The following is a 14,172-nucleotide window of genomic DNA, read 5'->3' as shown; positions in this document are numbered from 1 at the left end:
AAGAATACTAACAGTAATTCTAACCAAAAATAGAAACATAATTCGGAAGAATTTTATCTCAGGTTTGTTTATGGTTCTTGTATGTTTACAATCCTTCGTCCATTCAGTGAAATTTGGCACCGCCCATCTTTTGAAAGCCTTAAAATATACGAGTGGAAGAAGGTACATTTTTCTTGTTTGGATGGTCACTTTATTTCAACGACATCTACCTTTACGTGAAAGGAGACAATTGTACCCACTGCGCTTAATATTGTTGTGTAGAAAAAGTTGTAAGAATTAATTGGCCTTTCCCATTATTAACAAACCCACTGTTGTGTTTAAGGTCTTATCCGGTGTGACGTTAAGTGACTAATAAATGAACAAATAAAACCGACAAATGAATGCATATAGCAGGTTAGGGGGAAACGTAAATTCCGCTATAATAGTGGTATTTCACTATTATAGTGAAATTACGCTATATTTTCCACCGTGGATACCCTCAATTTCATCTGATACCATGCAAGGCGTTTGAACCGCACGTCATGGTTGGTATTAAAATGAAAAAAAAATGTCATGCTTGCATGTTTTGAATTTTAAAAAATTTTCTACCGTTGCGTTTAATAACGCGAGCACTCTTTTTTTAACGGAAGTTGCATTTTTAACATAGCAACCGATGATAGCAGGGGTATTCAAGCCTGTTTGAATCTCACTTATTGCTCATTAATGTGCACAAATTGATGCTTGTTGCAATTGTCAACTTGCACTGAAAAGGGATTATGGAATTAAACAAGAAAAAAAGATTATTTCTGTCTGCATGGTTACGGGTATGGAGGCTCGTTATGGTAAACGAAAAGACACATTATGGCAAACAAAAAAAAAAGAGTATATTGATAAACTCGATTTCTATCTTCTTAACAAAATCTGTTTATAATCTGTTTATAATAAATAATCCAAAAATTGCTTATATATATAATAAACGATCCTAAAAAATACATCAATTTTTAAATTTTGGCTGGTTAATTGTTTATTTCAGAAAAAAGACTCAATTTATTTTGGTGTCGGGAATATTTGACAAGAGTGCCTGTAACCTTATTTTTACACATGTTCAAATAATTATGATTTATCAATCTTTCTAACTACGCACAAATTATCTTATTTAATAAATTTATTTACTTAATGGTTATGCACTTAGGCAAGAATGATTTAACTTTAAAATCTGAGAGAAATAGCTATACGCGGGTATGTTAAGGAAGCATATAAGTAATTTCTTGGGAAATTCAGACTTTTTGAAGAAAATTTAGTTTAATAAATAACCAAAACAACTGATAAACGTAATCTGTTATTTACTATTGCATACAGATACACTGTAAAAGCGTGTCTAACGCAAGGATGTGCACTACCGCCACGGCATCACGTGACTTCTATTAATAGCAAAATTTTCCTTAATAAAAAGGCTTAGAGAACAACAATACCCCGGAGTTTGATAATTTCTTTGAGTATGTAATATAGCTGAAAAAAATCTATTTTGTCTAAAAAGTGCTGCTAGAATCCCACTATCTTGCCCATAAAATATTTATTCCACACATTCGCACGAAACCTTACCCTTTGTCTTGAATTTTATACATATAAATCGAGATTTTTCGTACAACCATGCTTAACTCGGGATTCTAGCAGCACTTTCCAAGTTTGTCAAAACGCAAACTTTCAACCTGTACAAATCGTATGTTTTGAAATATCCAGCTTATTGTTGTTCTGTTGCATTTTTTGGTCAAGAATAACTGACGATAGGCCGACTGGGATACGTAATATAGCTGATTGTCTCCGAAAGAGAATATAATCGATGGAAATAAATTAGCATACCTGTTTAATTAATTGAACTCCATATGAATTTAACACAATATTTCCGATATTTCCTTTTAAACTCCATTTTACGTATCTCTAAACATGCCGTCTTAGCCAAATTCTCTTTACACATCATGATCAATTTCCAAGTTACTTGATGTACACATATGACGTCATCGGTGGTAGATTTCAATCATAATGACTGTTACAGCATAACAAAATAAAAACATTTTATTTTTGTTAATGTTTACACGTTTCTAATAATTTTTTAGAGTAAAATTACATCGCTAAATACCAATATTAAGAAAACCTAATTTCTAAAATTGACGTCATCTTGCCTACTATGACGTCATAATGCAGCACTGATTTAGCCAAGGTTGAATATTTTGTATGCTTCCTTATTCCCCCTGCGTAGTTTTTTTTTCTTGTTCATATCTAATTATATTCATGTGAAATGAAAGTATATAGCAAAAAATCACTGTGCACTAAAAGTATTAATTTTTCATAGTTTTAGATTTATGCCATTGTATTATTGTTTAAACGACAAGGAAACTTCAAATAACCAATCACCACTGCTCAATATTCAGCATAAGAAGAGTCTAAAATATCTTTGACTCAATTCATATTTTCCATAATTAAAAACTGATGTAAAGCATCAAATCGGCAGCAAACAATTCACAATTTTGATAGTATATTTATGCAATGGAAGTACAAGATATTCAAAACTGAACTAGAATCTTGAGAAGCGTGTATTTTTATTTTCATTTAATTCTTTTATCATTGACTTCATTGGCATCAGAACCGGGGGGGGGGAGGGATTTACCTTTTTTGTTGGTTTAGCCCCACCTCCTCCTTTTAATTTGTCTCAGACTCCTGTGGACTTTATTACATCGATTAATCCATTTGATGAGGAAATTCACTAAAATATCTATGTACTTACCTATTTTTTAGTAAATATTTATTTATATTGCTTTGAAGACAGTCTGAAATAAAAATGACCGAACCACGTGCACCCTAGATCTTGATCACGTGATAATTCCTATGGTTTCTGCAGAATAGGCCATAATGCGACCGGAAAATCAAAATTTTCTTTTATATCTATATAGTACCTTTTGTAAACTCTTTTTATCTAGTCAAAAATTATCAAATATCTTGATGAGAAATGACAATTAAATTGATTGATTGATTGATTGATTGATTGTATACTGTTTAACGTCCCTCTCCAGAATATTTCACTGATATGGAGACGTCACCATTGCGGGTGAAGGGCTGCAAATTTGGGCCTTTGCTCGGCACTCAGGGCCATTGAGCAGGGAGGGATCTTTATCGTGCCACACCTGCTGTGACACGCAGCCTCGGTTTATAAGGTCTCATCCGAAGGACCGCCCCATTTAGTCGCCTTTTACGACAAGCAAGGGGGTACTGAGAACCTATTCAGACCCGGATCCTCACGGGAAGACAATGAAATTGAAACATTACTCATGTAACAATAATATTTTTATTTTGTTTATTAAGCATTTTATAAATATATTTTACTTATGATTTTCTACATGTTTAGATGTTATCAGTGAAGAATTATTATAATGAACTATTACAAAAATAACTTCTCATTTCCCATGTTCACTATCTAACACAACCATGTACAAAAAGATCGGCCGCAGCAGCGGTCGATAATAATGGGTCTTTTCGTTTACCATAACGAGCCTCCATACCCGTAACCATGCAGACAGAAAATTTAATAATCATTTTCTTGTCTGTGCAAGTTGACAATTTCAGTGCAAGTTGACAATTGTAACAAGCATTAATTTGTGCACATTAATGAGCAATAAGTGAGATTCAAACAGGCTTAAATATCCCCGCAATCATCGGTTGCTATGTTAAAAATGCAACTTCCGTTAAAAAAAGAGTGCTCGCATTATTAAACGCAACGGTAGAAAATTTATTAAAATTCAAAACATGAAAGCATGACAGTTTTTGTTCATTTCAATACCCTCCATGACGTGCGGTTCAAACGCCTTGCATGGTATCAGATGAAATTGAGGGTATCCACGACTGGAAATATAGCGTAATTTCACTAAAATAGTGAAATACCACTACGATAGCGGAATTTACGTTTCCCCCCAACCTGTATAATGTATTGATAACTTTTCCGAAATTATCTTTTGGTTTGGTAGCACATTCATGGTGGGAAAATCCTCGTTTATGTCTTTATTTCGTCCACATCTATTTTCTCAGTTAAGTTTATTGTAGCAGCATTCTCTGATTGTAAATTGTCCACAGCCCCTGATTTCAAAGAATCGTCTATTGCATCATCAACTAAATCAATGTAAGGGGGAACGTTAATGTAATCATTAGGTTTGTTTTCGCTATGCACTACATCTAAATATGTTCCATCTGCATTGTTAGGATCTATATATGACCCATCTTTGTCTGTTAAAGTATTTTCTCCTGGTTCGGGCAAATGTTCGTAATCCTCATTTTCTTCCTCTATTATTTCATAGTCGGGATTGGAATACGGACTCTCTGGGTAGGTTAAATTTTTTTCGTATAGAGTGTCCTTTGATTTTGGAATACTTGGGAGGCGCATCAATTCTTGTCGTCTTTTTCTCAATGTTATTGCTCTATATGATTTTGAAAAAAAATCATGTTAATATATTTTCTGGATTACGAAACATGAGTACAATCATAATCAATATTCTAATAAATATATTAGTACTATGTACTTAGATACAAACTTATGCGTCACAGTGATAAAGACTTTAATAGATTTTTTACAAATTTTCAGAACGTTCCACTTTCAAATGTAACATATGCTCTCATTAATAGTAATTTTTACCTCACTTAATCAATAAACAATTTGTTTAAATTTATAAAATAAATATATGGAAAATAAGAAGGATATTAAATATCAAAGTCCATTAAACTATAAATACGGATCACTGACACATCGGAATTGGATCAGGTACCATAAGGATTGCGAAATAATGATACATGTAATTTATTGACAATGTACATATATGGGTGTATAATATATAATTTTATGATTAATGGCCTAAATAATTACAATGAAAAAGTTCAATCGGCTTCATGACTTAATGATAGATTAAACTAGCATTTGCTGACAAAGTCATTGTATCGAACATAGAAATTACAAAATAATGAATTTAAACGAGACCGTTAATTTTTGTTTCATCAAAATATCTGTCTCTAAATTATATCGTTTTAAAAATTGTAGAGCATGTCTTGTGCATTGGATCAATTGAGAGATACCACGGAGTCTGACACATTCGTTTCATACTTGGATATTTTACTTGAAAAAGACTTTAATGGTAATCTAACAATCAAGCTCTATGATTAACATGATGACTTTAATTTTTGTATCGTTACCTTCCTTTACTTAAGCAGCAATAAACCTTCATCACCTGCATACGGAGTATATATTTCTCAGTTCATTCGATACGCAAGAGCATGCTCTATAAATGAAAAATTTCTAAAACGAGGTAAATTATTGACATCAAAGTTGATGAAACAAGAATATCAGCAGTCTCGCTCTGTATTGTTTTATTGACTTTGATATTGAAAACTGTTCGTTATATCCATATCCCCCACGAACCCTTTGCGCAGATTATAAGGATATATTGCTAGGTAGAAGTGTGATTAGTTGAATTTTTAATCGATTAAGTTATCACGTATATCTTTAAGCTTTGTTGTTTGCTTACCATAAACGTAATTTTCTAGTAAAATGTTCATAAAGGATTTGGAGATAACGAATGGTATTCAATATCAAAGTCCATAAAACAAAACAAAATTGGAGCAGAACAAACACAAACTCCCAAAACATCAGAGGTGGGATCAGGTGCCCTGGAGGAATTAACATCCCCTGCCGACCGGGCACATCCACCGTGTACTCCTTGTCATTAAAAACATATGTGTAAGAATATGTAGTCTCTTTAATTTCAAGCTCATAGTGATAAATCTAGTTTATATATGAATGTAAAAAAAGCAATTGTTATTCTATTTTTTCGTTCCTATGTTACACCCGGGAATTAGAAAAATTATGTAAAGAAAATAAAATAAAAATAAGAGTTCCATGTGATGTCAACATATACCCTGAATCTCTTAGCTTTAATTCTAACTCCCAGGACCATGTCTTATTTACCTTTTATTTCAATAGAATATATTGGGACAATATTGTGATCCAAAATCTACTTTTAAGAGAGTTTTTATACACTCAGAGTTATATTTGCACTATTCTCTAAAAGTAACATTGGCGCTTCTTGTCAACAAATTTGAATTCTCATTATAAGAGAAAAGCTTCTTCAACCCAAATTTGGTTGAAATTTGTCCAGTTTCAAAAACAAAATTAGAAAAATTTGCACAACAACAACGACAACAGAAAACTGACAGATTTTCTCAAATAAGTTCACTTGAGCGTGCAGCCAGGGATAAAAGAAGCTTGTAGTCTATAAGTCCAGAAAATTGAGGAAGCGTAAAGGTTTCACAAGCATTTTAAGCAAATGTTGAAGGGAAAATCAAGAACACAGACCTTATTTTGTATATGCTGATTGCAAAACTGATAGCAAATATTAGTGCAACCGCAAATCCAACCGCAACTACAACAAACATGAATTCAAACAACATGATTATGTAAGATTATTATACCGCTACTGATTTTTTTTCTTTGCTTTATAAGAACAAGGCAGTAAAATGTGAATAATTTCCTTGAAATCACTGTGAATAGACTAAACCGTGTGCATTAGTCATATAAGGTAGTCCCTGCTTTGGAAGCTAATTCCCGGTTATCTATAATTCTCTCTATTTTACTTTTCTATTGATATTATACAATTATGAACGTCAGTGTAGATCGATATGTGATTATTAGGACTCATATGGCAATTGATATTGACCGAATACACAGAAAGTGATAGCGACCGAGCCTGCGAGGTCACTATCATTTTCTGTGTCTGAGATCAATATCAATTGCCATGGGTCCTTATAATAACATATTGACCTTTCACTGAAGTCCATAATAGTAATATTATATAATCACACAAAGTGAATGCATTGACACAGTCCTAACTGAACGGACGTGGCTGTCATTACGTCACAATGGTTAAGAACACGCTTCTTATATTATGACGTCACGTTTTACGTACCTTCAGTGCAACTGAACAGCGTGACGTGCAATATCATTTTCGCGTCGCTATCGCAAAAGGAGGAATATCTCGTGACGTACTTTCAGCCAATGAAAACAATAAAAATAATCTCCTTATATAATATAACATGTTAATGGACTAACTAATGCGTTAGTCAATCGAGCTTATCCCCGCTCTGAAAGCGAATTCCCTGTCTTTCCAAATTCTCTATTTTTTACTTTCTTATCGGTAAATCAAAACAGTAACATGTAAAAAGTATATCATTGAGGGATTAAGCAAGATTCTAGTTCCCCTCGAACAGGTTTATTTCCCTCGGCTGCGCATTGAGAAATATTCCTGGTCTTTGGGAAGTGGAATTTTGCAAATTATCAATGATATACTTTTGCTGTATAATAGTATGATGTAAATTAAATGTTCAACATTGCTCTTAGCAAATATGTAATTCTTTCCTTCATTTGTTTATTGATTGATTGTATATTGTTAAACGTCCCTCTCGAGAATTTTTCAGTGATATGGTGGTGGAGAGCTGTAAAGTTTGCCCTATACACGGCAGTGTCATTGGGCAGGGAGCTAGGGATCTTTTAAGTGCCAGCACCTACTGTTACACTGGCCCTCTTTTTATACAGTCTCGTCCGAAAGACTGGTCTCTATGTCCCACGGTAAGATGTAAGGATCGACTCCTTATTTGTGACTATCAAGCAGACACTTTAACCTCTGTGCCACAAGGGTGACCTTTCACATGTTTAAATCTCTTACAAAATTTCCTCTTTATAATATTTTCACAACTAAAAAATATTGCAAACGACGAAATTTAATAATATGAAATTCTTTGAAATAATATTACAGTTAGAAAATTTCAATGCGAGAGATCACAAGCTTATCTTTCACCCTGAAAATAAATTAAAAATGAGAACTTTTTTTGTTTGCTTTTAATTGCTAAATTTATAGACAATTAATTCTTTTTAATAAGCTTATCTATAAATCTTTATGTTAAAAGACAGTACAGACTAATCATTTTCAACTTACGAAAAGTTGCTGTTTGGGAAAAGTCGGTGTTTGTTTCTTTATTCCCTGAAGGCATTTTAATATCTAGATAAAAAAGATTACCAAAAATATCATTGGGTTAGAGAACAGTGACTGTCCTCATATGTCACTGTTGTTGTATAAAAGTATGCTCTTAAAATTAACAAAGACTAAAATTTAAATATATAGATATTTTCAAATTAAAGGACATATACACATTTTGTTAAAAAAATTTAGATTTTAAAAATTGTATTAACAAACTATTATTTGCATTATCTTTAATTTGCAATTATCAGTGGAATATTGTTTTATTCCGCTGTGGTCTTATTTCTGCGTCATCATGACAACCATACAATAAACATACATCGTATTAATGTAGGATTATCATAGTTCAATGGTTTACCTGTTACATTTTCAAAAGGTGCAGGAAATTCAGAATAAAAATATTTGAGACCTGAAAATGTAAGACAGAACCGTTTTAAATTTAGATATGAAGTGAACAATTAGAAAATATAGAAGACAAAAGTCTAATGAAATTTACAATAAAGTGTTCGTATAGCACACATTGATGTCTGAGAACATGATGTCACAAACAATCCTGTCGACGAATTAATATTGCAGTTTGTTTTTATCATGATGGAAGGCACTGTAGCCAATTCAGTATAAATATAATTTATATGGCCTAGCAAATTGAATGACAAAGATGTATCAGTTTTTCTTCTTGAGCCAGACTGCAGCGATATGTATCAACCCTAGCTAGTCAAATCTGAATATGACTTTAAATGATATTGTAAATACCTTCATATAATCAGCCTGTTTGTCATAGTTCCATCTCATTTTAGAAATTCTCCTTACGAAGAACATGCCCTTGGTACTGTAGCAACTTTAGATATACATGCAACCCCAAATGAAGACAAAAGACAATGTGACATCGAGGTATTTATAAACTTTGCTTTTTTTTTTAATCAATAATTTTCCCTAGTAAAATATTCACATATGAGCAAACGTGGCAGACACTAGGTTGGATTTCATTTCAAGCTAATGGCCATGGAATGTTGCGAACAAAAAGTCATTGTCTCGAAGAATACTTACAAAAACTTGCATTTTCTTGGAGCTGTTCAGGCAGAAGGGGTATAAATCTTTTGGCCATACTTAACATATCTCTGACGAGACAAGTGGAGTTCGTTTTGTCACTGTCTTCCAATTTTGATATAACACAATGTCCAATACGCTGTTTCATTCTAATTTCAAATTAGAGAACGGATTAATTTCAAACTTGGTATCATTTTCATATTTTTGTTCATACATTAAATCAAAGTGATTAAAAAAAATTAGTCTCCTATTTAAAACAAAGACGCAAAAGAAAATTTTTCAAGAAATACTATTTTAACAAAACATAATTCAAAAATAAGTTTAAATTTTTAATGCGGTATTATTTGATATGTATCATTGATATTTAGATAAACCAACTCCAACAAAAATAATAAAGTTACACAATGAAACTTGCTTTGTTCATTTAAACATTTTAATTTTGTCATATTTAGATATATTGTGAATAAATACCGGCAAAGTGATGGTCCATCTGTTGTATTTCTGAAGAATTCTTGGTAACAAGGAATGGCAAAGTTAATCACCACAAATCACCTATAACACTTGGATCTCGACATGGTGAAAGAATGCCTGCAAAACAGACAATTACAATTATATTTTTGAATGAACACTCGAAGATGTTTAATTTTTTCAACATGGTCATGATTTTGTATGATAGAATGTCCTTTTTTCATTAAGAAATTTTAGGTAAATTTATTTGTATATACGGGGGGCGTTCAATAAATAATGGCATTAGCTCGATGACATACAACATAGAAGTCATATGATATTAAACTTGACTTTTTCTCATCATTGAATCTTAAATGAATTAATAAAAGTTTGTGTGACCACTTTTTATCGCATTATTTCATTGAGGGAAGCTAGAAAACAAGGGCTATTCGAGACACTGCATTAAAAATCAATGGTGAAGAGTCAGTAGACTAGAGTAAAATTAAACGCTTCATTAAAGCAGCTGTAAAACTTGTAGATATTCAAAAATATATTAACTGGAGAATGTAAAATATACAGAAGCTAAAGTCTGTTTTATATACACGTGAACAACTGGTTTGCAATGAACAAAAATTATATAATGGGCATCAAAAATGGGTATTCTTCTTCGCAACAAAATATCACTGATTATGTTTTACTGACTTTAAGACACATAACTAAATTGATAAAAATCCTTGTGGGGGTAGTTCACACTGTTTTTAAGAAACATGTTATAGTAGAAAAAAGTTTAATACTCAAAGGTAACCCTATATTTTGAAAAGTGAGTGAAAATGACAGCGTGTAAGAATATTCGAACAATTTTTTGAAAAGATAAAAATTGTACTTATCCAGGTTTGTATGAAATTCTTACAGATATGTTTCGGGGGAAAATAACTCGCGGTGTTAATATTCACTATATTCACGGTGATGATAAATCCGTGAATTCAAGACACGGTGAATATTTTTTCAATATCTTCATGTTTTATTTGGAAATTTGAGAAGACTTTGATAGGTTTAAATACTTGTACAACAGTACATGGTTATTTCAGTAATTACGAGTAGTACTTCATCCAATTATTTTATTTAGCAAGCTTTACATTAATTCAAGTCAACAGATGATAACCTGTATTTGTATTAAGGCTTTTTAATCGCCAACGCTACATGTTTCATCAATTAGAACATGAGGGACATGAGTTTTGATAATCCGTGCGTAACTAATATTACCATGCACGGTGTGTGCATTAACTGTATTATCATGCATATTATAGCTTTTATCGACATTTTGATTTTACAAAACATTCAAATAACTATCGAACTTACTAGAGATTTGGAAGGATATTATTTCGTCGACCTACATTAACACATTTATTACCGTCCATTGGCTTTTCGCCGCGATGTATTGAAGATCTTGGGGTGTACATGCCCTCATCGTAATAGAAAGTTAACCTTTATAGTCAAGGACTTTTGATAACTGCACCTGTTTAATTAATCGTCAATTATTTATTAAGTCTAACTATTTTATATTAATCTACCCTGTTGTTCGTGAAATAAAGACATAACAATGATGAATGTCGTTTACATGTAGCTATGGATTAAACGGATATAGACAAGGGAGGTAACTTCTATAACATAAGAATTCTGCGAATTCAAGAAACCGCGATCGTGTCCGATGAGAAAAAACCGTGAAAATTACAAACCGTGAAATTAATCCCCTAAACAGTAATGAAACTTGAATCCATTTTGCTATAAGCCCTCAAAAAAATTTACGATGAGATACACTTGACAAAAACAGCAAAGGCCTAAGAAGAGCAAAGAATTGCAAGAGCATAAAACAGTTTTATATGCTATTTTCATTGTTGGTCGTGTTGTTCAAATTCATATTCGGGGAGGAAGTTTAATTTCTAGAGAAGTCTAGAAAACATTTTTTTGCAATAAAATTGAAAGGTTTATGAGAGTAATGAAACTTAATATGTAAATTTTTTCATGACAGCGTCCAAACCCACAGGCCATGAAGAGTAAAGGCGTTCTGGGGATAAACAGAAAGTTAATGCTTTGTCACACCAACAAAATTTGCCAGATCTCTCAACCTTTGACTTGTTTCATTTCCCAAAATTAGCAAAACATCTATCAGGAAGAAAAAACAAGTACAGCAAATCATAGGATCTGCCATATTCCAGTATACGAAGGGTCATCCTCAAATATGTGTTCGAAAAACAATTAGAAATTGAATGAAAACGTTACGGACATGTTTTAATTAAACGAGAATATTTTAGTTAAATCATTTAGACTAAGTCTTAAGGCCCTTTCACAATTGGCGCATGAGCACTTTACAACACTTTGCGATCGGAAAATTTTAGCTTCGCACGAGCTCTCGCATACGTTGCACGATGTCTCGCATTCATTGCATGTGTTTTAGTGGTCGCATCAAGTCTCTTCCAAATAGTCAACATGCACACTATTCAGACGCGACCAAATGCGATCCAAATTATCGCAATTCAATGCACGAAAGTTAGTGCGAACGTCTTACAACGTTTTATGTACTCGTAAGAGTGATGTACGATTTATAGAGATCGTAAGATGAATCACAGCCGTCTTTGCGTGTGTTTTGCGACCATGAGACTGTTGCTCAACATGTCTCATGTAATCTTACAACGTGTTACTATCATTGCTTGATTTATCACATTCAATTGCCATTCTTTGCAACAGGTATATATACCATGTATATTTATGAGCATCTTATCTATGTCAACTGAAGAGCGTCGGAAACGGGTGGTATATATAACCGGCCCTCTGAGTCGTACGAACATTCGTACTATGGAATGCATGAGCGCACAAGCACCGCAGGTCCAATCGTATTGTCGCACGTTCAATCGTCCGATTACATGATCAGTCGTGCAATCCTATGGCATTATCTTACAACACTCGCTTTCATTCTACAACAGTCGCGTATAGACGCAAGATATATCCCAAGATTTAATGCACAACAGTCGCTTTAAATCGTGCGCATTTCGTACGAACACTTTTTTCATATGCGATTATTTTGGCAACAGTTTACGATCTTAGACAAAATTATTCGGTCGCACGAATATTTTGTCGCTTCTGCTCGTGCGCCAATTGTGAAAGGGTCTTTAGAAAAGCGTTTTTTTTTTGTTTCTTTCCGAGCCCTTATGACATTATTTATTAAACGCCCTTCGTAGTTACTGTAATACTTATTTAAGTAATATCTTATACACAAAGTTTAAAGTGAGATATCAGGATATTGTTCAACTTTCTTTCATATTCAAATCCATCATGGTGGATTGGAGCGTCTGCTCTATAGTCGAGAGGTGAGGAGTTGATCCTAATGTCGCAGGTTCGAATTTCAGTGTGGGGCGTGGATACCGGTTCTTCGGATGAGACCGTATAAACCGAGGCCCCGTATCGCAGTTAGTGCTGTCACGATAAAGATCCCTCCCTGCTCAATGGCACTGAGTGCCGAGCATAGGATAGAATTTGCAGCTCTCCACTGGCAGGTGGTGGCGTCTCCATAATGGGTGAAAAATTCTCTAGAGGGACAGTAAACAACATATCATCAATCAATCAATCAAATATCCCTCATTCTACTATCTCTCCTTAAAATCCATTACATATTTTTTTTTTCAATTTAAAGATCATCTTTGAAAAACTTTGAGGAAAAAAAATGACTATAGATTTTAATTTCACTTATATTGACATTGATTTTTCTTTTATCTTTTTATCGATATCAACTACTGTTTAAGTTGTCTTTCAGAAATGACCATTCCTTATAAATTGCTTTTAGAAAAAAAAAATAGTAAAGTTTTTAACTTACAGTGAGAGATGGACTTCCCTGTTAAATCTTCTAAAGTGTCCTTTATTTGCAGAGCAATTGATCGCCATGTAATCAGGGAACAATAAGAACCAGTGGAATTTTCATTATTCTTCTTTAAACATGAGACCAGGTTTAATATATTGCTGAGAAAAATGTGCAGGGCATTTATGAAATGTTAAAAAGCTGTTCGTGTAGTAAACAGGAAATAATATTGGCATAATTAAACTTTTGCTAAAGAAATTTTATTATTATTCTTTCAAAAAAATCAAAACACATATTAATTTTAATCATCATCCACTGGTTGATATTTTTTTTCTTTTAATGCACATACTCAGACCTTATTACCTACAGACGTTATAAAAATTGAATGATTTATCTAAATAAAAGATTTCAATGGCAAATGTTACTACGTACAGTTCTTTTACTTTGATCTATTTTTTTTATTTAATTATGCCTCAATGTTAAATATACATCCTTCTGTATATGTTAATGACGAAACGTTAATATTTTATTGTTAATATACAAAGCGCTTACCTACAATATTCACTATCACTTGGAATATCAGAAACAGAAACTGGCTCTTTATTTCTTTTGTATAGAAAAACTGGTTAAGACACGGAGTTACTAAAAAAATATTTAAAAGATAAATATTCTTAGGCTTCCAAACTTAAGTAACATTCAAATAGCTTTTTTTTACATCCTAATAGAAATAAACTGACCACACACTTCCACGCCACAGAGTTCCCAGCGGACATCCGTGTCATT

At 32.8% G+C, this 14,172-nt stretch overlaps 1 protein-coding gene across 1 annotated transcript; it reads right to left on the bottom strand.

The window, feature by feature from the left end:
* Nucleotides 1-3,955: 3,955 nt before the first annotated feature.
* LOC134244703 (uncharacterized) lies at nt 3,956-13,580 on the bottom strand. The gene is made up of 7 exons (XM_062726957.1): nt 13,408-13,580; nt 9,564-9,680; nt 9,093-9,241; nt 8,404-8,454; nt 8,004-8,066; nt 6,368-6,434; nt 3,956-4,442 (listed from the first exon to the last, which is right to left on the bottom strand). The coding sequence occupies exons 3-7, from the start codon at nt 9,238-9,240 to the stop codon at nt 4,022-4,024; spliced, it is 750 nt and encodes a 249-aa protein (XP_062582941.1). The 5' UTR covers nt 9,241; nt 9,564-9,680; nt 13,408-13,580; the 3' UTR covers nt 3,956-4,021.
* Nucleotides 13,581-14,172: the final 592 nt, after the last annotated feature.

Source organism: Saccostrea cucullata, unplaced genomic scaffold, assembly GCF_032062105.1.
Source record: "Saccostrea cucullata isolate Sc308-1 unplaced genomic scaffold, CSIRO_AGI_Scuc_v1 ctg2380, whole genome shotgun sequence".
NCBI lineage: Eukaryota > Metazoa > Mollusca > Bivalvia > Ostreida > Ostreidae > Saccostrea > Saccostrea cuccullata.
The sequence above is the reverse complement of the archived record's forward strand: the minus strand, read 5'-3'. Positions and strand labels throughout refer to the sequence as shown.